The sequence below is a fragment of the Adiantum capillus-veneris genome, chromosome 28 (assembly GCF_014529385.1).
Source record: "Adiantum capillus-veneris isolate H3 chromosome 28, ASM1452938v2, whole genome shotgun sequence".
Classification (NCBI taxonomy): Eukaryota; Viridiplantae; Streptophyta; class Polypodiopsida; order Polypodiales; family Pteridaceae; genus Adiantum; species Adiantum capillus-veneris.
In genome coordinates this window covers 109,135,152-109,157,961 of record NC_140958.1, presented here as the reverse complement: position 1 = coordinate 109,157,961, position 22,810 = coordinate 109,135,152, and the positions used below count along the sequence as shown (strand labels likewise).

At 45.2% G+C, this 22,810-nt stretch overlaps 1 protein-coding gene across 1 annotated transcript in view; it reads right to left on the bottom strand.

Annotated features, from left to right (window-relative positions):
* Positions 1 to 2,210: 2,210 nt before the first annotated feature.
* LOC147421075 (prolyl oligopeptidase family protein) overlaps positions 2,211 to 22,810 on the bottom strand; it is a 61,610-nt gene continuing 41,010 nt past the window's right edge. Inside the window, exon 5 of the mRNA XM_086503938.1 lies at positions 2,211 to 3,118. Coding sequence (XP_086360064.1) covers positions 2,567 to 3,118 — 552 coding nt within the window. The 3' untranslated portion in view covers positions 2,211 to 2,566. The remainder of the gene's footprint in view (positions 3,119 to 22,810) is intronic.

Below are 22,810 nucleotides of genomic sequence, written 5' to 3'. Positions count from 1 at the left end.
TCGCCATGAGGATTGGGTGTCGGGGGCATTGGGGAAGAGTCCCTTTATTTATGCAAAATATGCCTCTCTTGAGTTTGGGGTTCTGAGCAGCATACCCTTTTTGAGTTCTTAACGTTTGGCTCACATAGGAGGTGGCTTCCCTAAAAATGTTCAGTCCAAATTTCTCCCTAAATACCTTTTTTTCTAGCCACTTTTATACTCTCAATCGTTACTCTCATCTCCATAATCTTCAAGCATCAAGTTATTGATTTCCAAAGTAGAGCAAGGGAGATGTTTCATTTAATTGCATAGGTCAAATTATCTATGGTTGCTAATATAAACCAATCAATAGTTCGTCTCAAAAAAATTCAATGAGATGGCTAAGAGCATAAGGCCGATAATATCATCTCTCTCTCTCTCTCTCTCTCTCTCTCTCTCTCTCTCACACACACACACACACACACACACACACACACACACACACACACACACACACACACACACACATCAATTCTTCAGGTCAAGACTCGTTGGATAGATCTATAGGTCTCTCGGGATTGTGCCTACAACATTGAGACTTCTTCTCTTCTCTCTCTCTCTCTCTCTCTCTCTCACAGAGTGTACCCCTTGTAAACACTAGTTTAGTACCACACTTTTTTGACAATTTAAATTAATTATTACTTGCAGTAGGAAAGGTATCTTATGAAACCCTCTTGAGAACTCAATATGTAAGCTAAAACATCATTAAAAAATATAACTTTGCAATCATAAAGTACCACACTCATGAAGACGACCCACCCAAGGCTTCGGTTGATATTTTGAGGAAACCAACGTTATAAGCCCCCCCCCCCCCCCCCCCCCAAAAAAAAAAAAAAAAAACAATAAAATAAATTGTTGTATCTTGTAAAAGAAGGTGACAATAATTTTACACGTTCATTGGATATTTCCAAGTTTTGTGTGCAAAGAAATTGCTATGAGAGTATATAATTATGTCAAGTTGTGTGTTTAATATGTCAATTCCATGCATTCACTTATATGCAAAGAAAAAAATCATATGTTATGTGTTTGCAAGTTTTATAATGTGGTATAATGCTTACTCTATCCATTGAACAATTAAGCTAACAAGTTATAATGCTTTATCAAGCTATAATTGATGGATTATAGCAAAATCTCAAAGTTGCGCAAGAGAAAAATTGTCTTTTGATTCTTGAGACATATGCATTGAAATCTTCAAAGAGCTCAAAACCTTTTGTACAAATCAATAAGACTTGTCAAGATGCATTGTATGAACACATTTGGGACGCCCAAAACTTTGCTTCTAATGTTTTTGAGCAGTTAAGAGTTTGAAAATCTTTGCAAATTAAAATTTTCAAGATAAGACTCAAGAATCATGATTTGAATGAGATCTCAAAAAATATGTAGTCCCTTAGTTTTGACCTATTCGAAATTGTCAAAATGCGTCAAAGCAAACCAATTCCATGGGAGAACCTTTGGAAGGCCACCATTTTTCTCTTTGTCAACATCCTTTCACTAACAAATTTTGCTTATAACTCACAAGTGGCTCAGAAACTAATCTTTCAAGGGAATTGCATGGTTTTGGAACATTATTTTCTAACAATCTACAGTTATTAACACAAAAAACATCAATTACCCAACAAGTTATGAGCATTTCACAAAATTTTAAATAAAGCAACTTCAAACTTTAATGATATTTTTTATAAAACAACTTCATATTTTAATGAAAATTTGAACTTAGAACTTACACATACTCTCTCAAAGGAGCTTGGATTTTGACACACAAAAAAATCCCCTTCAATTTTTGCCTCATAATCGACCTATGATAGAAGCGAGGTGTAGAATTCTTGTTTCTACCTTGACAAAAGAATTACAAAACAAAAGTGTCTTAGAACACTTGAATGTCCATTTACAGAACTAGTGTTAAGCCATAACCAAGTGAGCATAACTCAGGAGATCTTGCCATTGAGTTGATTCAGAAATGGCATAAGAGCCCTATCATAAGAACAGAATATCCACATGATATTCTATTCGTATGATTGTCAAATGCAAATGCAACACACATCGCCAAATCACAAACGTGTTTCTTCAATAACCTAATCTTTGTGCTAGTCTGATATTTCAAAGTTATTGTTGCAACTAATTAAAGGAAAGGTTGGAGCTTCACTATATGCTCCGACTAATAAGCCAGAAAGCCATCACTTCCAACATTAGGGTCAGAGGCAAGGCATAATGACGATTAGGTTGGGTGCCTCTTGGACAGACCATCATTCATCCAAGGTACAAAAATTTTGTTTAAATGTATGACATTCTTCTTGACTGTCTGACGAGAGCAGACTTATTGCTCCCATTCTCTACAATGGCGATAACATGTGATTACATAACTACAAGGAACCAGGATAATTACAGGATCAAACAACTTTAGACCCATTATGGCTGTGTAATATCATGATACACAGGGAATTACACCTTCAATGAGTTACAATTACCATCAGCCATGCAATGGTATGAGTTGTCTGCAAATTAACAAAATTACAGCTTCGTGCGAGCTTTGTCGATGAGGGTAAAGGCTTCACAAATTTCTGTCAAAAAAATCACATATGCGCTCCTCCATGTACATTCTGTCTTTCAATCGCCGAGGCATATGCCTTTCATCAGGGAAAACAAGAAGCTCGTATTCCTTCCCTGCAGCTATGAAGGCATTTATAAGGCGTGCTGTGTGCCGAAAATGCACATTTTCATCTATCATGCCGTGGACGAGGAGCATTTTTCCTTTGATTTTAGGGACATGTGGCATCACTGAGCTGCTCTCATAAGCCTTGGGATTGCTTCCCGGCATACCCATATATTTTTCCGTGTAGAATGTATCATACCCATCCCATGCCGTTACTGGAGCCCCCGCAACAGCACATTTGAATGTATCTGGACAACGAGCAAGACACATAGCCGCGCAGTACCCACCGTAGCTCCATCCATAAATACCAATATTTCCTGGTATTGCCAAACCTTGTTGCACCAGCCACCTGACACCTGTCTCTTGATCCTCTACATCTATAATTCCAACTTTGTGCTTTAACGAGCCTTCAAATTTCAAGCCTCGACGAGCTGTGCCTCTGTTATCTAGCTGTAAAAGTAAGGGAAAGGATTGCCAATTTGAGAGAGAGGACAAGCCCAAAATTTTGAATAGCATTCAGATAAGTGGAAGCCTTCCAATCTGAACCAAGAAAACAAAAAGGAAACCAAAAAGTTTGTACAGTGACGTGCTGACTGCAATCTCAACGGGAGGGCTATAGATTGAATCAAAACTATATCACACTGACAGATGCCACCAGCGCTCCGGCCAGCTCTGAATATGTGTGTGTGTGTGTGTGTGTGAGAGAGAGAGAGAGAGAGAGAGAGAGAGAGAGAGAGAGAGAGAGAGAAAATGAAATGAAATGTTATATTAACGTCTTCAAAAGGCCAAAATGACCTATGAGACCAATCAGTTACAAAATAGTGAATCTAATACCATGTCTGGGTACAAAAGAACTAGAAAAGAACTAGAAGTGGAACAAAATACTACTACTACTACTACAATCTAAAACTACGTGGGTGTAGCAGCTGATACAATAGGTACCCGGTAAACTGGATGTAACAGTGTGTGAAACAAAGATGGAAGAAATGGTGAGGATCCATCCTCATCTGCACTCTGGATGTCGAGAGAGTATGGCTGGAATCTTCTGTTGTAGTCTCCGTCGATGCTGTGTAGCTCCTCTCCTCAGTCGCGGTCGTCTGTATCTCTGTAGCTCCAATGCTCGGTCGATGAGAGTGCCAGTAGTGGTCGAATGAGTGTGGGACGAGCTCTGCAATGGTGGCTGCTCCTCTGGCTGTCCCATATCTAGTGAAAAGAAATCTGTAATGTGTCTCTGGGACTGCCTCTCTCTAGCTCTCCCCAGTAAAGTGTCTCTATACCTGTGTAACTCAAGTAGATATAGTCCAAGACATCTCTGATCCTCATAACTCATGACCCTAGATAGAGGACCAAAACCCTCTCTGAATAAGCAGTGGAAACGCCCCCATATCTCATAGAACACTGTGCAATGACATATGTAGTGCAACTCTGTCTCTGGCTCTCTGTGGCATAATCGGCATATCCTGCTGTCTGCTGGTATCCCTCTGAATCTACCAGTCTCAATCTCGAGCTGATGTGAGGATGTGCGTATCTGACCAATGGCACAACGCAAACCATGAGACATATGTGTGTCCATGTAGCTGGGTCGAATCACAAACCCATCTCCTGTGAGGTGGAGAAGATGCTCTCTATAGAAAGCCATCTTCGTGCTCAACTCCTGAGGCGGCTCTATCCATGTCCTCCTGGTGTCGAGCTGGATCAGGTCCTGACGAATGAGTCTAGTGATCTCCACCCGTGTAAGAGACAGCGAGGGTGCCTGAAGAGAATACTGGAAAGGGGGCAACCTGTCCATGGTGAAGCCATGCGTCTGAAACCATGAAGTCATCTGTGCATACCAGCATGAAGTGTCCCCCTGTAGAGCTAACTGTCTGGAAGACTCAAGGGCCAGTCTAGCATATCTGTCTCTAGTAGTATCCCATAGGCTTTGCACAAAGGACACTGATCTGGTAAGCGCCTCAATCTCCATGGGGGGGGCAGCTAGCTCTGCTCGAATGATCGCGTGAGGTACGGAGGCCTTGGCTCTAATCAATCGGGAGATCATAGATACCAAGGGCCTCTCCATACGTCTCCAACCATCCTGGCCTACAGAAGGTCCCCATACCTGTACCCCATACATCATAGCTGAGGCTACTAAAGTATCAAAGAGCCATAACTTTGTCCGAGGTTCCTGGAACTGAACCTGCGAACACATCCTCTCCAAGCCTCCCAAGGCCGCATAAGCTCTGGTCAGTCTAGTCTCTGCTGCTCTCCCCAAAGAAAACCTCGGCCCAGTGAAGACTATCCCAAGGTAAGTGTATGCATCTGTATACTCCACAATCTCTTGACCATACGTGAAGGTCGGTGCCGATCTCCTGATCCACTGCGGTGTGGTGTTAAACACCATGACCTTGGTTTTACCAAGGTTTACAGACAATCCACTATCCTCTGCAAAACTGTGTAATGCATCCAACTGTCGCTGCATACCCTCTGGTGAGTCAGAGATCAAGACAATATCATCAGCATATAACAACAATGGGATCCACGTCCCTGCCAGCTGGGCACCTCTATCACCCTCTCTGTCAATGTAATCAGACACCTCATCAACATACATACCAAATAGAGTAGGAGACAATGGGCAACCCTGTTTCACCCCGATAGTGGAGTGAACTAAGTCAAATATCCCCTCTGGGGTGCGTACATGTCCCATCACTGATCTGTATAAAGCCATAATCCCCCAAATCAACACTGTGGGCACCCCCATCTCCTGCAGTCTGCGCATCAGTCGAGCTCTCGGTACCATGTCAAATGCTTTGCGGAAATCCACAAAGCTACAATAAATCCGTCTCCCATGTGACCTGCCCTCCTCAATGATAGCTCTGAGTGTCAGAATATGGTCAAGAGTGGAGAAACCCCTCCTGAAACCTGCCTGTCCCTTTGCCCGTACACCCTCACCCTCTGCCCAGTTACTCAACTGCTGCTCAATAATGGATGCATACAATCGTGCCAGTGTGTGTCCAACCATAATAGTGCGGTAATTTCCAGGCTCTGTAGGATCACCTGCCTTGACTATGCAAAGCATTCAAGTGACGTTGCGTCGCCTCTGGAGAGTCAGAGATCAACACAATATCATCAGCATATAACATTAGTGGAATCCATGTCCCTGCCAGCTGTGCACCTCTATCACCATCTCTCTCAATGTAGTCAGAAACCTCATCCACATACATACCAAATAGAGTAGGAGAGAGCGGGCAGCCCTGCTTCACCCCAATAGTGGAGTAAACCAATGCAGATAGACCCTCCGAGGTGCGTACATGCCCCACTACTGACCATCATAATGCCATGACCCCCGAAATGAGCTCTGTGGGTACTCCCATTTCTTGTAATCTACGCATGGATCTAGCTCTGGGTACTGTGTCCACAAAGCTACAATAGATCCATCTCCCATGTGATCTGCCCTGCTCAATGATGGCTCTGAGTGTCAAGATATGGTCAAGAGTAGAAAAACCTGTCCTGAACCCTGCCTGCCGGCTGCACGTATCCCCTCCCTCTCTGCCCATCTACTCAGTTGCTGCTCAAGAATGGATGCCTACAACCGTGCCAATGTGTGTCCAATCATAATAGTGAGATAATTCACAAGCTCCATAGGGTCTCCTGACTTGAAAATAGGTACAGTATCAGGCAAGCCCTCACACATGGCACGGTTAAACATAATTGCTAGAAGCTCTGCTAGTAGATCTCTGGCATGCATGAAATGCTCAGCCACTAAGCCATCATGATCATACGCTCTCCCAGTCCTCATCCTCTCAATGGCCTTCTTCACCATCTCAGCAATGAAAAAAGAACATGTGTGTGGGCATGGATTGGGGGGGGGGGGGGGGGGGGGGGGGGGGTGCTCATGAAAGAGCCGCCATGCCTCACGTGAATTCTGACTCAGAAATAGCTGATATAGATCCTATTCTAGGCGAGCCAAAAATGCCCTCTTCTTCCGCCGCACTAGGCGTCGCAAGTCAATTTGTGACTGTCTGCGAGTGATGTCCCCCAAAAGCACCTCCCTTTGAAGCCTAGCTCTAGTCTCGCTACATTCCGCATCATACCAGCTGTTCTCGGGCATGCTCCCAGAACGGCATCTCTACTCAGGCTGGGTGTGTGGGTATGCCTCTGCTACTGCATCATGTAATGTCTGTGTCGGTATAGTAGTAAGCTCCTCCAAAGGTCCTCTGTGCACATGCGTCTATAGATCCCATCTATGTATACAGAGTCTGTCTCCCGCGTGAAGGTGTAGCGAGTAGGGGCTGCTGCCCGTAGCCTGTGTGCTACACTAAACTAGAAAGAGATGTTCAACGACACAAGAGCATGATCCACTGCCCACAAGCAGGTCTGGGTCCAACCGTGAGATCCTGGATACTAGAGATGAGGCTCGGCTGTGTCATGACATAATCCACTGTGCTGGCTCCATGTCTGTGGAAAGTATTGTAGGCCATTCAAGATGGCCAACCCATGTGTAGTCCCCATGTCTATCAAGCGTCGTCCATACTCAGTATGTTCCCCATCCTGTGATAGTCTGGATAGGCCCGTCTCTGCAACATCCATCTCTCTCAGCATCTCCTCTGAAGTATCATAAAATACTATTTGATGATGCGCAGTCCTAGCATTGAAGTCCCCTAGAATGATGATGTCACCATCTCTATAGAACTCCCATATGTCATCATCCAAAATAGAGAAGGGGGACTGTCCTCTAGGTGGTACTATACTGACGTACTCGGAGAAAAGTAGCAAATAGCAATGTAAAGATATTTGCTTGTCTTTGCTCTCAATCTCACCGACATGTACCTAGCTTGCTCATCCCTGCAGGCTATATGTATCAATGGCTGCAACTCCTCCCTGAATAACACTGCCACTCCTCCTGAGCCCTGCCCTCTGTGCTCTGAACGTGTCTCCTGTCTACAGGCTCTGCCATCTGTATCCACTAATGGGAGGCATAGACTGCCCAAGGGCCTGATGTCATAGTTACCCGGAACGCGGAACGGGAACGGCGACGGGATCCCCGCGGAACGGGGGAACGGCTAGGGGTCCAGAACAAGAACGGCGCGGAACGGGAGGTATAAAAAACACCCAAATAGTGCATTTTTTAGCTCCTTGTGTTTAAATACAAGGAGTATTAGAGTGCTTTGACTTTAATACTCACAAAAAACTCGTTTTGAAGACCATTCAACCTTGCTATGACTAGATGATATGAGAGAGAGAGAGAGACTCGAGAGAGTGAGGGGGAGAGGGAGAGATTTGAGAGAGTGGGAGGGAGAGGAAGAGAGCTTGAAGGCCTAAAGCCTTGAGCCTTGAGAAAGAGAGTCTTGAGAGGGAGAGATCTTGAGAGTGTGAGAGGGAGAGAGCTTGAGCCTTGAGGATTAGCTTGTGGAGAGAAAGGGGGAGGGGGTGCATTTTATGAGTCCTTGAGGCCTTGCACACTTCAAAAAGAAGCCCAAACATTTACTTCAATTTTTTCAATTTTTGCCAAATTTGTTTGTAGCCATTGGCCGTTCCAGGGGAATTCCGGAACGTTCCGGAACGGCCGTTCCGGTTTGCACTGGCCACCCGAAACGTCAAACGTTCCGGGACGTTTCGGAACGTTCGAGAAGGGAACTGCCCCCCGGAACGCCGGAACGGGGGCTAGGGGGCGTTCCCCGGTAACTATGCCTGATGTGTCTCAGAGTAGAAGATGATGTCTCTTCCAGTAAAACTATCCTCAAAAGCACCCACATCAAGGCGCATAGATCCATTACAAATCCAGGTGGCAACTTTGAGTGTGGTCCCATAGGTCTCACACCGTCATGTGGAGCGCCGCCCTACAATCACCACCCAACCATTTCTGTAGAAGGCCGTCTTTCCCTTCCCCCTTGCCGCTTGAATCTCTGGCATTACCTCTCTCATATGCGCAAGTTGTGTGAGAGTGAGGTCATCTCCAAGGAATATACCCGTTTTCTTTAGTGTAGGACGTCTCTTCAAGAAGTCCTTCTTTGTCTCCATGGATGCAAAATGCATGATTAAAGCTCTCTCCTTTGAAGTCTCCCCATTTCCTTGTGCCTTGGCCCTTGTTCCCTACCCTCCATGCCTTTGTATGAGTAGCCTCACTACCCATCATACGGAGAAGTTCTTTGACTTCCCCTTCCACATCATCTTGGTCTTTTAGACCGGTTACTCGTATGTGCAAAGCTCTAGTTCTCCTTCGCTCCTCGTCATGTTGATGATTGTAGGAGTGGGGACAGATGTGGTTTCTTTCCCTTTCCCTTTCTTAGCGGCTTCTATCCATTTCTCGGCCTCATCTGCCTTCTTCTGTGTCTTTGTGATCACATCCATCCACGAAGACGTCTTTACCACATTTTGTTTCTCCTCCTCTTTGATCATCCGTACCTGCTCCTTGATGACCTTGATTTCCTTTATCAGCGAGGGCTGGAATTGTTGGGTCTAAAGGTCCTTTTGGCCACCTCTCATATATATTTCTTCATTCTTTTATACCTTGGGTGTGAACCACCCCTAGGGTCACTTAAGTGACCCTCAAAATGTACCCACATAATAAAACCCATGGCTTTTGAGTGTGTGCCTAACTTTACACACGAAACCAGCGTACAATCTTCTCTCTCTCTCTCTCTCTCTCTCTCTCTCTCTCTCTCTCTCTCTCTCTCTCTCTCTCTCTGTGTGTGTGCTCGTGTGCTTGTTTGCATCCATCGCCAGTCCCTCTCTTCCTTCAAACTGGTATCAGAGCGAAGTTCCCTACTCCCGCGTGCATTCCCTCACGAGAAATCTTCATTTTTTCTCTCCTGCACAATTTTCTCTCTCTAAAAACAGCAGCGCAAGTATTTTCTCTCTCCTCCCCGGACTCGAGGACGACAATACCTTAGCCTACAGGTGCTTACATGCTGAAAACAAGTTGAAAACAGGTCATTTGGGACTGTTTTTTCTTCAAAAACAGGTTTTTTTTTCTGTTAATTACAACAAGCACAAGTGTTACAGGTACATTTGGGACACTTTGGGCAACACCAATTCACCCGTAGAATTGGGGGTTTTGCCCTATTTATAGAAATTTCAGTAAATTTCAGCAAATTGTCACTTTAAACTTGGGAGTTTTGCACATTTGTGCAAGATTATTCAAGTTTACGCCTTACAGGTGCAATTACAGAAGAAATTTCGGGGACTCGAGTTGGGAAATTTAGGGTCTTTTGCTGATTTTTCAGAAATTTCAGCAAATTTCGGAGTAACTTTTGGGGCTTTTGCAAATGTGATGCAATTCTGGACAATTTGTAGCATGTATTACAATTTATGGTCCAATTGAGCACAGTTTGAGACTTCTTTCACATATACAAGAGGTTTATGTGACAATAAACACATGTATTTACCTGTGGATGCTTCCCATTGAGTCTATGTATTGCTGAAAATACATTTTGCAGCAGCTTTTACCTCAATTGTAGGCTTGAGGTTGTTGCAAATGCACTTTGGTGGATGTATGCTTTAAGTGTGTGTAGAAATTTCAATATGTATTATTGAAATTTATCTCTTTTACTGATGTACACTTTGGATAAAGTGTTTGTAACGCATTGTTACGTTTCCTTGCACTTTTACAGTGTTTTCTGAGCCTGTAAGAGGCTAAAATTACAACTTGCAGCCTGCTGTTATAAAATTACAGCAGTGAATTTTTGGTCTATTTTGCACCGAAATGGCTTCCAATGCATCTACTAGTAGCAGTGAGTCAAACATCAAAAGATTTGATGGCACAAGTTTTGATTTGTGGAAGGAAAGAATGCAAGGCATTCTATTCCTTAAAGATTGTGAAGATGCATTGCTCGCAGCTAAATCTGAAAACTTGTCGGATGCAGATTGGGCAAAGTTGAATGAGAAGGCTATTGCTTATATCAAAATGGTTGTGTCAGATGATGTGCTTACGGACATTAAGCGTCTTGACACTGCACATGCTATCTGGCAGAAGTCGACTAGTTCGTATAAGAATAAAACTCCTGTGAATCAAGTTCATCTCGTGCGGAAACTTGTATACATGGAATTAGATGAGGCAAAGCCTGCATCTGAGCATTTGAATGCGTTTACAGGTGTTTTGAGTCAACTTCAAGATTCAGGGCTGCAACCATTTGATGATAAGTTGAAAGCTATCTTTCTTTTGATGACTTTGCATGACAGTTGGGAAGCGCTTGTTGTGTCATTGTCAAACAATGTTGCTTTAACCTATGATGGTGTAAGAGGCTCCATTCTCAATGAGGAGAATAGGAGGAAAGCAAGTGGTGAAGGTAGTGGCACAGCTTATCATGTAAGGGGCACGTCAAAGAAAAGGAACCATGTAGCCAATAGGGGCAAGAGCAGAAGTAAAAGCAAGGGAAAATCTCAAGACATAACTTGCTATCAATGTGGACGCAAAGGGCATAAAAAGCCCGATTGCTGGTTTTACAAGCAAGAGCTTGAGAGGAAGAAGCAGCAGTAGGGTAAGAAGAAGAAGGATGCAAAAGATGCTAAAGGTGATGATGACACCTCTTCTTCTTCTAAGGATGTTGGCAAGGCCAATGTGCCAATGTGGCCTCCAATGTGGTCATAGAGGAAATTGTTGATGAGGACAAAGCACTTGTCGTAGCTTCGAGTACTTTTGATGAGGTTGTGGCTATGGCAAATGATATGTACATCACAAAGCCAGATCTTATTGACGCTTTGCTTTCAGCACATGATGAGTTGTCTCAGTCTTGGATAGTAGACAGTGGTGCCTCATTTCATGTAACTCCGTCTTTGTAGTTTTTTGCCACATACACTGCAAGTAGCCCGAGTAAAGTTTACTTTGGGTAACAACTATGCATGTGACATTGAGGGTGTTGGCACCATTCACTTGGCTCTTGAAAATGGCCAAGAACTTGTTTTGCATGATGTTAGGTATGTGCCTGGCATTAAGAAAAGTTTACTATCAGTTGGGCAGCTTGATGTAAAAGGCTACTTCACTACTTTTGGTGGTGGCTTTTGGAAAATACAAACGGGTGTTGATTGTAAGGGGTAGTAAAAAGGGAAGTTTATACTATTTGCATTGCAATGCCTTACCTGGCAAGTTTGTTGCTATGGTTGAAGTTCATTGTCCAATGGAACTTTGGCATAAGAGACTTGGCCATATGAGTGAGAAAGGACTACAGGTTCTCTTCTCTCTTGGGAGATTTGATGTAAAAGATCTTGGCCTTGAATTTTGTAAAGATTGTATCTATGGAAAACAAGTGAAGTTCTCTTATTCGTATGGTGTCTCGAAAAAGTTGCATGCTCTTGATTTAGTACAATCAGATGTTTGCACTATGCCTGTGAGTTCACATGGTGATACACGTTATTTTGTATCTTTCATTGATGATTTCCGTAGAAAGACTTGGGTGTATGTACTTGAAAACAAGAGTGATGTTCTTGATGCTTTTAAAAGATTTCATGCTTTTGTGACCAAACAAAAGGGTCTCAAGTTAAAGGCCATAAGGACAGATAATGGAGGAGAGTATGTATCACGCGAGTTTAATGTTTTTTGTGAGATGCATGGTATTAAAAGGGAATTAACAGCCCCTTATAATCCATAATCTAATGGCGTGGCTAAGAGGTATAACCGCATAATTTGTGAGAGGATACGTTGCATGTTGTCCACAACTAATCTCCACAAGAATTTTGGGGAGAGGCTTTGAAAACTACAATTCATGTATGCAGCCGTTCTCCAAATCGTGCTTTGGACAATGGCATCCCTGAAGAGGTTTGGTCTGGCAAACCTGCTTCATATGAACATTCGCGTGTTTTTGGCTGCGAGGCGTTTGTGCATGTGCCTGTAAATCAGAGGACTAAGCTAGACATGAAATCCATCAGAGGCATCTTCATGGGTTATGGAGATGAGGGTGAGATGGGTTATTAGAGTATGGCTATCTGATTACAGGAAAGTAGTATGCAACGGAGATGTATTTAATGAGGCTAAATTGCTACAAAATGCTACACATGTAGACCATGACAAAAAGAGGGTCAAATTTCATAATGACCAACCAGCCATAAAGCCATCTTTGGCTGAAAATATGGTGCCTATTGATACTGAAAATGAGCAAGAACCATTTGTGCAACATCCAGAAGAGAATGGACAGCAAATAGATGCACAAAATGGGGTAGAGCACAATGACCAGCAGGCTGAAAATGATTTACAACAGGGTATTAATGCTGAAAATCAGCCGCTAAACGATAATGGAATCATTCCCGGAGGATGTAGACCCTTTACCTGCTAATGTAGATCATTGGGTGAGGAGATCTACGCGTCAGAGACGTCAACCAGAGAGGTTTCAGACATCTTTGGATTGTATTTTGTTGACTGATGAGGGAGAGCCTCTTACATACAAAGAAGCCCAGTCTTGTGAAGACAAAAGTAACTGAAACCTTGCTATGAAATCTGAGATGCAATCATTGTATGCAAATAATACATTGGAGCTTGTACATTTGCCCAAAGGTAGGAAAGCTATTCCTAACAAGTGGGTTTATAAGATCAAATGTGTTGATGATAAACCCAAATACAAAGCGCGCTTAGTTGCTAAGAGTTATGCACAAAAGGAAGGCATTGACTTCCAAGAAATCTTCTCACCTGTAGTGAAGATGTCTACTCCGTGTGTTGTTTGCTCTATGTGCTATCTTGGATTTGGAGCTTGATCAAATGGATGTGATCACTGCTTTCTGACATGGTGACTTGGATGAGGAGCTGTATATGTTGCAGTCTGAGGGCTTTGTCATTCCAGAGAAAGAGCATTTGGTATGCAACCTAAAATGCAGCTTGTATGGGCTGAAACATGCCCCTATACAGTGGTACAAGAGGTTTGATACTTTTATGCTCAATCATGGTTTCAAACGCAGTCAAGCAAATCACTCTTTACACTAAAAAGGCTCCTGATGGTAGTCTTATTGTGCTATTCCTATATGTGGATGACATGTTGATTGCTGACAAGCATAAGGAGACTTTGAATGCTTTGAAAAAGGAGCTGAATTCAGCTTTCTCGATGAAAGATTTGGGGGCAGCTGAACATATTTTGGGTATGCGTATTACGAGGGATAGAAAGAAGCGTCTTTTATTCCTTTCTCAAGACAAGTACATCAAGAAAGTGCTTGAGAGATTTAATATGGCTGATGCTAAGCCTCTTGGTGTGCCTTTACCACCGCGCACAAAGCTTAGCAAGCTTGATTGCCCAAAGATGATGTAGCTGCTCATGCTATGAAAAGCATTCCTTATGCTTCAGCTTGTGGTTCATTGATGTATGCCATGGTTGCTACACGACAAGACATTGCTTATGCAGTGGGAGTTGTTAGCAGGTTTATGTCAAATCCTGGCAAACCATATCGGGAAGCAGTGAAGAGCATATTCAGGTACTTAAAAGGTACATTGGACACCTGTATATGTTATGGCAAGGGTACACTATCATTGCGGGGATTCTGTGATTCGGACATGGCAGGTGATCTTGACACTAGAAAGTCTACCAGTGGGTATGTATTCACACTTGCTGGAGGTGCTATTTCATGGTGTTCAAGGTTACAGAAGATTGTGGCACTGAGCACTACAGATGCTGAATATATTTCAGCCACAGAGGCTTCTAAGGAAGCTATTTGGCTTGGCAGGTTAGTCAGAGACTTTGGTCTTCCTGCATATGTTCCAGTGCTTGGTTGTGATAGTCAGAGTGCTGTATGCCTGGCTAAGTGAAACCGGCCTGTAGGGCGGTAGGCGTTGGCTTTCACCCGAAATTCTTTACTTTAAACACACACACAGAGCACTTTGCAAAGGAGACCTGTAACGGGAGTTAACACTTAAACACACACACGGCTCGGAAGCTAGAATGCTCCGAGCAGACGCCGACAACCTGTAGGCCCCAAAATTGGCGCCCCTTTCGGTATTTCTTTATTCTTTAGGAGGGTAAATTACAAGGTAAGGTCCTAGGAATCCTTCACGTGTATCCACCTAGATACCATTTGATTTGGCCAAATTTCGGCAGCATAACAACCCCAAAACTTGCGCGAAACCAATTCCCCTGCTGGAACTCGCTTGCACTTGCGTATACCCTCTGATTCCTGTCCAAAAACAGTAAATTCAGCACGCTGTCTTTACTGGTTTTTGCCCTGTTTTCAGCCCCAAACAGTCCCCTAACTGTCCTCTGCCAGTGGGGCACGATTCCCTATGGTCCTGGCGTCCGTATGGCTGAAAAACAGTGAATTTACAGCGCATACACAGCGCTGATTTTGCACCTGTACGGTGAGGTTATGACCCTCACCAGTGCCTGCTTTGGAGCAGCAGTTAGCTAACTCTGTTCCTGCTCAAGGAGGCTCTTGCCTCAGCATAAAAGCATGAACCCACACAACTGTACATCAGTCAAATGAGTAGCCCTCTTGTGGGGCATCACATAACTGCACGTAGGGGAGAGAGAGAGCAGTGTGTAGTGTGCAGGGCATCACTCCTAGCACCACACTCCTAGCACCACACTGTACATGAGAGGGAAAGAAAGCACTCCATAGCTCTTAACATGTGACAGGTTGCAAATGAAGCCTCTCCCTTCTCTAAATTCAGCGCCAATTCTTCTGCAAGAGGAAAGTGCATGAAAAGTTGACACTTGGCGCATTTACAAGCATTTGCCCGTTTCGGGCTTGCCGCTTAAAAATATCTTGACCAGTTGCCCAGTTGACTTCGCGACAGAGTTATAAAATGTTCCCCTAGTCATACCGGAGGTAATGACGCGAACACATTTCACGGCCCAAAATAGCAGTTCCCTAAATTTTAGGAGATGCTTCTGTTGGGCTCCCACTGGTCTTTTGACCATCTATCCTCATTGGGACCGCATCCAAAAATGCAATGTGACCCAACTGTCGGATACTTTTTGTTGGTAGTCCCACCTTGACTTTACGCCTTAATTGAGTTCACTTTCTAGTATCCACCAACTTGCTAAGTGCGACGGGGGGACCTATATGACCTTGCTCTGAGCCTAGACATCCTCTTACCATACGAATTCCAGTGCCGACCACTTCCCGTCTGCGGGTGAATCTACCGTTCACATTGGCCATACAATGTCCGACCATTTGCTACTTCAAAAAGAGGGTCTCAAAACAAATAAAATAAACCCCATTGGAAAGAAACCAACAACCAAGGTTAGCAGTTGCCACATCTCTGTGACATGGTTAATAACTGCCACGTCCTCGTGACACTAAGAATGCCATGTTCCATTCTCGTACCAAACACATTGATGTGCGGTACCATTTTATTCGACAGGTATTGGATGGTGGCCTTGTCACACTGACAAAGGTCAAGACACGGGATAACCCTGCAGATGTTCTCACTAAGCGTCGTGCTAAGACACAACATCAGTATTGCTTACACTTAGTGGGAGTTGCTTACAGGTACCACATCGGGCCTTTAAGTGGGAGGTTGTTGGGTCTAAAGGCCCTTTTAAACACCTCACATATGTATTTCTTCATTCTTTTATACCTTGGGTGTGAACCACCCCTAGGGTCACTTAAGTGACCCTCAAAATCTACCCACATAATAAAACCCATGGCTTTTGAGTGTGTGCCTAATCAAACACACGAAACCAGCATACAATCTTCTCTCTCTCTCTCTCTCTCTCTCTCTCTCTCTCTCTCTCTCTCTCTCCTCGTGGGCTTGTTTGCATCCATCGCCAGCCCCTCTCTTCCTTTAGGAATTCCCCTTCCTCTAGTCCACTGCTTGCTCTATCAACCAACTCTCGCAAGAGGGCTGAGACCTCTTCCTTGAGTGCTTGTGAATCCGTCTTAAGTGCTTGTAGCTCTGCGTGCAAGTCTTCTTTCTCCTACTTCCATTGCGCGCCCTCGTTGAGGAACATTTGAAGAAGGTTGGCCTTCTCTCTCCACCATCCTTCCGTATCTGCCCTCCATTCTTTCATCTCCCTTTCCATTTGTGTTATCCGCTTGTTTGTACGCATGAAGGTTGCCTTTGTATGGGGCTTGCAAGCTGGTGAAACGCTTATGACCTCGGGAACGGGCATGGGTTGGTTGAGCTCGCCTTGTCTGATGTCTTCAGAAGCTTCATGCTCCTTCACAAGCTTAACATAACGGGACGGGTTGTTACCATCTTTTGTCACCGTAACTCAATGCGTGCGTGCAGGATGAGAGAGAGAGAGTGGCTGGGTGTGAACAGGTTGTAGCTAAGAGGTGATAAGCTGACCGGTTTAAGGCAAGACGGTGAGAAATCGAAGGAAAATGCCTTTAGGCACATGAACCACCTCCAAAAACCAACCACAATTAATACAAGCAAAGAAGCGTATGGACTTGCGTTGATAAGCTGGCAATCGGTATGCGTCAGAGTTACCGGGGAACGCCCCCTAGCCTCCTTTCCGGCGTTCTGGGGGGGCAGTTCCTTTCCCGAACGTTCCGAAACGCCCCGGAACGTCTGACGTTTCGGGTGGCCAGTGCAAACCGGAACGGCCGTTCCGGAACGTTCCGGAATGCCCCTGGAACGGCCAACGGCTACAAACAAATTTGGCAAAAATTGAAAAAATTGAAGTAAATGTTTGGGCTTCTGTTTGAAGTGTGCAAGGCCTCAAGGACTCATAAAATGCACCCCCCTCCCCCTTTCTCTCCACAAGCTAATCCTCAAGGCTCAAGCTCTCTCCCTCTCACACTCTCAAGATCTCTCTCTCTCTCAAGACTCACTCTCTCAAGGCTCAAGGCTTCAAGCCTTCAAGCTCTCTTCCTCTCCCTCCCACTCTCTCAAATCTCTCCCTCTCCCTCTCACTCTCTCGAGTCTCTCCCTCTCTCTCTCTCTCTCTCTCTCTCTCTCTCTCTCTCATCATCTAGTCATAGCAAGGTTGAATGGTCTTCAAAACGAGTTTTTTGTGAGTATTAGAGTCAAAGCACTCTAATACTCCTTGTATTTAAACATAAGGAGCTAAAAAATGCACTATTTAGGTGTTTTTATACCTCCCGTTCCCGTTCCGGACCCCTAGCCGTTCCCCCGTTCCGCAGGGATCCCGTCGCCGTTCCCGTTCCGCGTTCCGGGTAACTATGGTGTGCGTAAGGTTCAAGCAAGCAGCGTGGCAGATGTGTGCAAGAAGAAGCATGGTTGGCTACGCGCAAGAAAGAGAGAGAGAGACCCTATTTGTTGTGGCAAAACCGTATGCAAGTTGTTCTTCACCTACGCGCAGAGAGAGAGAGAGAGAGAGAGAGAGAGAGAGAGAGAGAGAGAGAGAGAGAGAGAGAGAGAGAGAGTGCTAAGGCAGTCTTCATCACGCGGTTCTGCTGCCGCGAGTCTCCTCTCCCGGATGGCACACATGCACCATTTTCGTTGCCTTTCCTTTCGTTTTCCCTACATAGGACTTCTTTCTTGTCAACTCCAGTTCACCGATAGTGTGACCCTCTATGCAGTTTCGAGTTTTATGAGACTTAGGTTGTGCTATTTAGTCTCTTGTTTGGGGCTCCAAGTTTTTCTCTAAAGCTTCCAATGACAATGGTTGTTTCATTTTGATGTGTGGCTGAAGCAGTGGTTACCTCATTGTACTTCAGAGGATACTTCTCTTCTAAAGGGGGCTTCCAAGTTATTATCTTTAGATGACTTCGGGTGCTCCGTTCCAGACAGAGGAAGATCAACAACAGTTTTCACTCTTAGTTCATATGGAGTTCCTTCAGATGTAGTCTGCAGTTTACTCATCGAGGGTAGGGTGGAGTATCTGTGAGTTGGAAAACTATCCGGATACCCGCAGTTTATGCCTTTACCCTCACTTCTGATGCTATCTCTCAGAGTAGTCGGTAGAAGTACTATGAGCAAATGTTGGTGTAGTGACTGGTGAGTCCGTTCAATTGAGGATATTCTTGGCAGAGCTGGGTTCACTCCTAGGGGACAGCATTTACACTTCTCGGATGTCTTTTGGGGGGTAGCAGTTGAATGCTATAAATTGATTACGTACTCTTTGGCTCCAGAGATTTGTTGCAGACATCCTTGTCCACAAAACCCATCACACAACAATTGCCAATTTTCACTCCAGCTCCCTAAGCCATCTTCCTTTCTAAGAGCTGAGAGGGGGTATTAAAGTTTGCAACTTTGTATCAACATGAAGAGCCTCTCTCTCTCTCTCTCTCTCTCTCTCTCTCTCTCTCTCTCTCTCTCGTCTCAGCCCCATCCTGTCACGCATCACTGCCCCCAGCCCTGTCGTGTACCTGAGCCCCATCCTCCTCTGTCGCGCGCCACTGCCCCCAGCTCCTGTTGCGAACAGCCCCACCCCCAGCCCCCGTCGCTGCTTAGCCCTCAGCCTTGTGCGTGCCTCAGCCCCATCCCTGTCGTGTGCCCAGCCCCCCCCCCCCCCCCCCCCCCCCCCCCCCCGCGGGGGAAGGTACAAGTTCGACATTCTGCAACAAACGATTCTCAAAAAATTTCAAAATTCAGAAATCAAACTGTAGAAAAATTTTCAGAATTTTCAGAGTTTGATTGCAAGAAATTGAGGAAAATCAAAGAATTCAGAAAAAATTCAGATTGCAGATTTTTTGCAGAAATTGAAGGGGTACGCAAATGTATGCTTGATGCAGGAGAAAATGTACACATAATGTGGAAACATATGTGCGCATAGTGGCTCTCGTCTTTTTGGCGGCGATTAAGCATGAGGAAGCAAAACGATAAGATCGACCCCTTACAGGATGCCATCCAAAAGTGCAAATAAGAAATGACAAAACCATTACCAAGATGAACCGCAACCTATTGGGCACAATAAAAATGCTCGAAGGACGCGTGTTGATCAAAGAAAGCAAGATAAATGCACTAGAAGATCGTGTGTCGGCTCAAGATGAAGAGATTGCGTCACTCAAGAAGGATCTCACGGAAGCACGATCAAGAAACACACTAGAAGAGGGAGAATTGCAACCCTCCGTAATAGAAGAACTCAACATGATCAAGGAGCAAGTACGGGCCATCAAAGAGGTAGTAGAGCAGCACAAAGAAATGACGACTTCTTGGGTGGATGTTATTACAAAGACTCAACTCAAGGCGGATGAAGCCGAGAAATGGATCGAGGTTGCCAAGAAAGAAAAAGGCAAGGAAATAACGTCCATGTCCACACACACTATTATTAATCTGACACTAGAGGAGGAGCAAAGAAGACGTGTGCGCGCGCTCTACATGTGAGAATTTGCGGCCTTAAAGACAAAGATAATGTGGACGAAGAGGTAAAAGAACTCATGGCTTTGATGGGGGTTCATGAGCCGATGCACACAAGAGCTTTGGAGAGTGGGCAACAAGAAAAATGGAAGCAACGGGGAAACCTCGAAAGAAAGGGCACTCATCCTTCGTTTTCCCTCCATGGAAGCGAAGGACTTTTTGAAGAAAAGGCCAACTCTTAAGAAGACGGGCATCTTTCTCGGGGATGATCTTACCCTCTCGCAGATCACTCAAATGCAAGAGGTAATGCTAGAGATTAGAGCGGCAAGGGAAAAGGGCAAAATTGCCTTTTACCGAGATGGAAGAGTGTAATACTGGAGCGACGCTCCACATGACGGTGCGAGACCTATGGAACCACGCTCAAAGTTGCCACCTGGAATTGTAATGGTTCTATGTGCCTTGATGTGGGTGCTTTTGAGGATAGTTTTATTGGAAGAGACATCATCTTCTACTCTCAGACACATCATGCCCCCGGGCAATGTATGCCTCACATCAGTAGATACAGATATGAGACAGCCTGCAGACAGGAGACACGATCAGAGCACAGAGGGCGGGGCTCAGGAGGAGTGGCAGTGTTATTGAGAGAGGAGTTGCAGCCATTGATACATATAGCCCGCAGGGATGAGCAGGCTAGGTACATGTGGGTGAGTGAGATTGAGAGCAAAGACAGGCAGATATCTTTACATTGCTATTTGCTACTTTCCCTTGAGTACGTCAGTCTATGCATCACCCAGAGGACAATCTCCCTGTTCTATTTTGGATGATGAATATGGGAGTTCTCTAGAGATGGTGATGTTATCATTCTAGGGGACTTCAATGCTAGGACTGCCCATCACCAAACAGTATTTTATGATACTTCAGAGAAGATGCTGAGAGAGCTGAATGTTGTAGAGACGGGCTTGTCCAAACTATCACAAGATGTGGAACATACGGAGTATGGACGACACTTAATAGACATGGGAACTGCACATAGACTCTGCACATAGACTGGCCATCTTGAATGGCCTACAGAGATTTCCCGCTGCGGGCGGTTTTATATGCTTTCCACATCGACATGGAGCCAGCACAGTGGATTATGTCATGGCACAGCCAAGCGTCATCTCTAGTATCAAGGATCTCACGGTTGGACCCAAACCTCTTGGGGTGGCAGTGGATCAAGCCCTTCTGTCGATGACCATCTCTTTTCAGTTTAATGTAGCACGCAGTCCACGGGCAGCAGCACCTACTCGCTACACCTTCACGCGGGAGACGGACTCTGTATATATAGATGGGATCTACAGACGGCTGTGCACTGAGGAGCCAAGGCGACCACTGGAGGAGCTTACTACTATACCGACACAAACATTACATGATGCAGTTTGATGCAGTAGCAGAGGCATAACCACACACTAAGCCTGAGCAAAGACGCCGTTCTGGGAGCATGCCGCAGAATAATTGGTATGATGCAGAATGCCGCGATACTAGAGCCAGACTTTAGAGGGAGGTGCTTTTGGGGGACATCACTCACAGACAGTCACAGATTGACTTCCTATGCCTAGTGTGGCAGAGGAAGAGGGCATTTTTGCCTCGACTAGAACAGGATCCATACCAGCTATTCTCGAGTCAGGACTCACGTGAGGCATGGCGGCTCTTTCATGAGCACTCTCCCCCCCCCCCCCCCCCCCCCCCACCATTACCTCTATAGAGGCCTGGGGCCCATACGCTTCATCTTTATACACAGTCCCTGGACAACCGCCCCTTCCCGACCCCCACACGCATGTGCTTTTTTCACCGCCGCTGAGATGGTGAAAAAGGCCATTGACAAGATGAGGACTGGGAGAGCATATGATCATGATGGCTTAGTGGCTGACCATTTCATGCATGCCAGAGATCTACTAGCAGAGCTTCTACTAGCAGTTATGTTTAACCGTGCAATGTGTGAAGGCTTGCCTGATACTTGGAGCCTATCAACTATTGTACCTATCTTCAACTCAAGAGACCATATGGAGCCTGGTAATTATCGCACTATCATGATTGGACACACAGTGGCACGGTTGTACGCATCCATTCTTGAGCAGCAGCTCACTAGATGGGCAGAGAGGGAGAGGATACGTGCAGCCAAGCAAGCAGGGTTCAGGAGAGGCTTTTCTACTCTTGACCGTATCTTGACACTCAGAGCCATCATTGAGGAGGGTAGATCACATGGGAGACGGATCTATTGTAGCTTTGTGGACTTCCCCAAAGCATTTGACACAGTACCCAGAGCTAGATTGATGTGCAGACTACAGAAGATGGGAGTACCTACAGAGCTCATTTGGGGGATCATGGCATTATATAGGTCAGTACTGGGGCATGTACGCACCTCAGAGGGTCTATCTACACCGGTTCACTCCACTATTGGGGTGAAGCAGGGCTGCCCGCTCTCTCCTACTCTATTCGATATGTATGTGGATGAGGTTTCTGACTACATTGAGAACGATGGTGATAGAGGTGTACAGCTGGCAGGGACATCGATTCCACTACTATTATATGCTGATGATATTGTGTTGATCTCGGACTCTCTGGAGGAGATGCAACGTTCACTTGGATGCTTTGCATAGGTTTGCCCACGAAAGTGGGTTTGTCTGTCAACCTTGGTAAACCCAAGGTTATGGTGTTTAATACCACCCCACAGTGGATCAGGAGATCCGCACCTACATTCACATACAACCAGGAGACAGTGGAGTATACAGATGCTTACACTTACCTTGGAGTGGTTTTTAGCGGACCAGCATTTTCATTGAGGAGAGCAACAGAGACCAGATTGACTAGAGCCCATGCAGCATTGGGTAGATTGGAGAGGATGTTTTCGGAGCCTCGGACGAAGCTCTGGCTCTTTGACACTCTGGTGGCTTCTGCACTGCTCTATGGAGCTGAGATATGGGGACCTTCATTAGATCATCACGGGAGGTTGGGTCGCACTGATGGATGGGGGGACATGGAGAAACCTCTGATCTCTATGA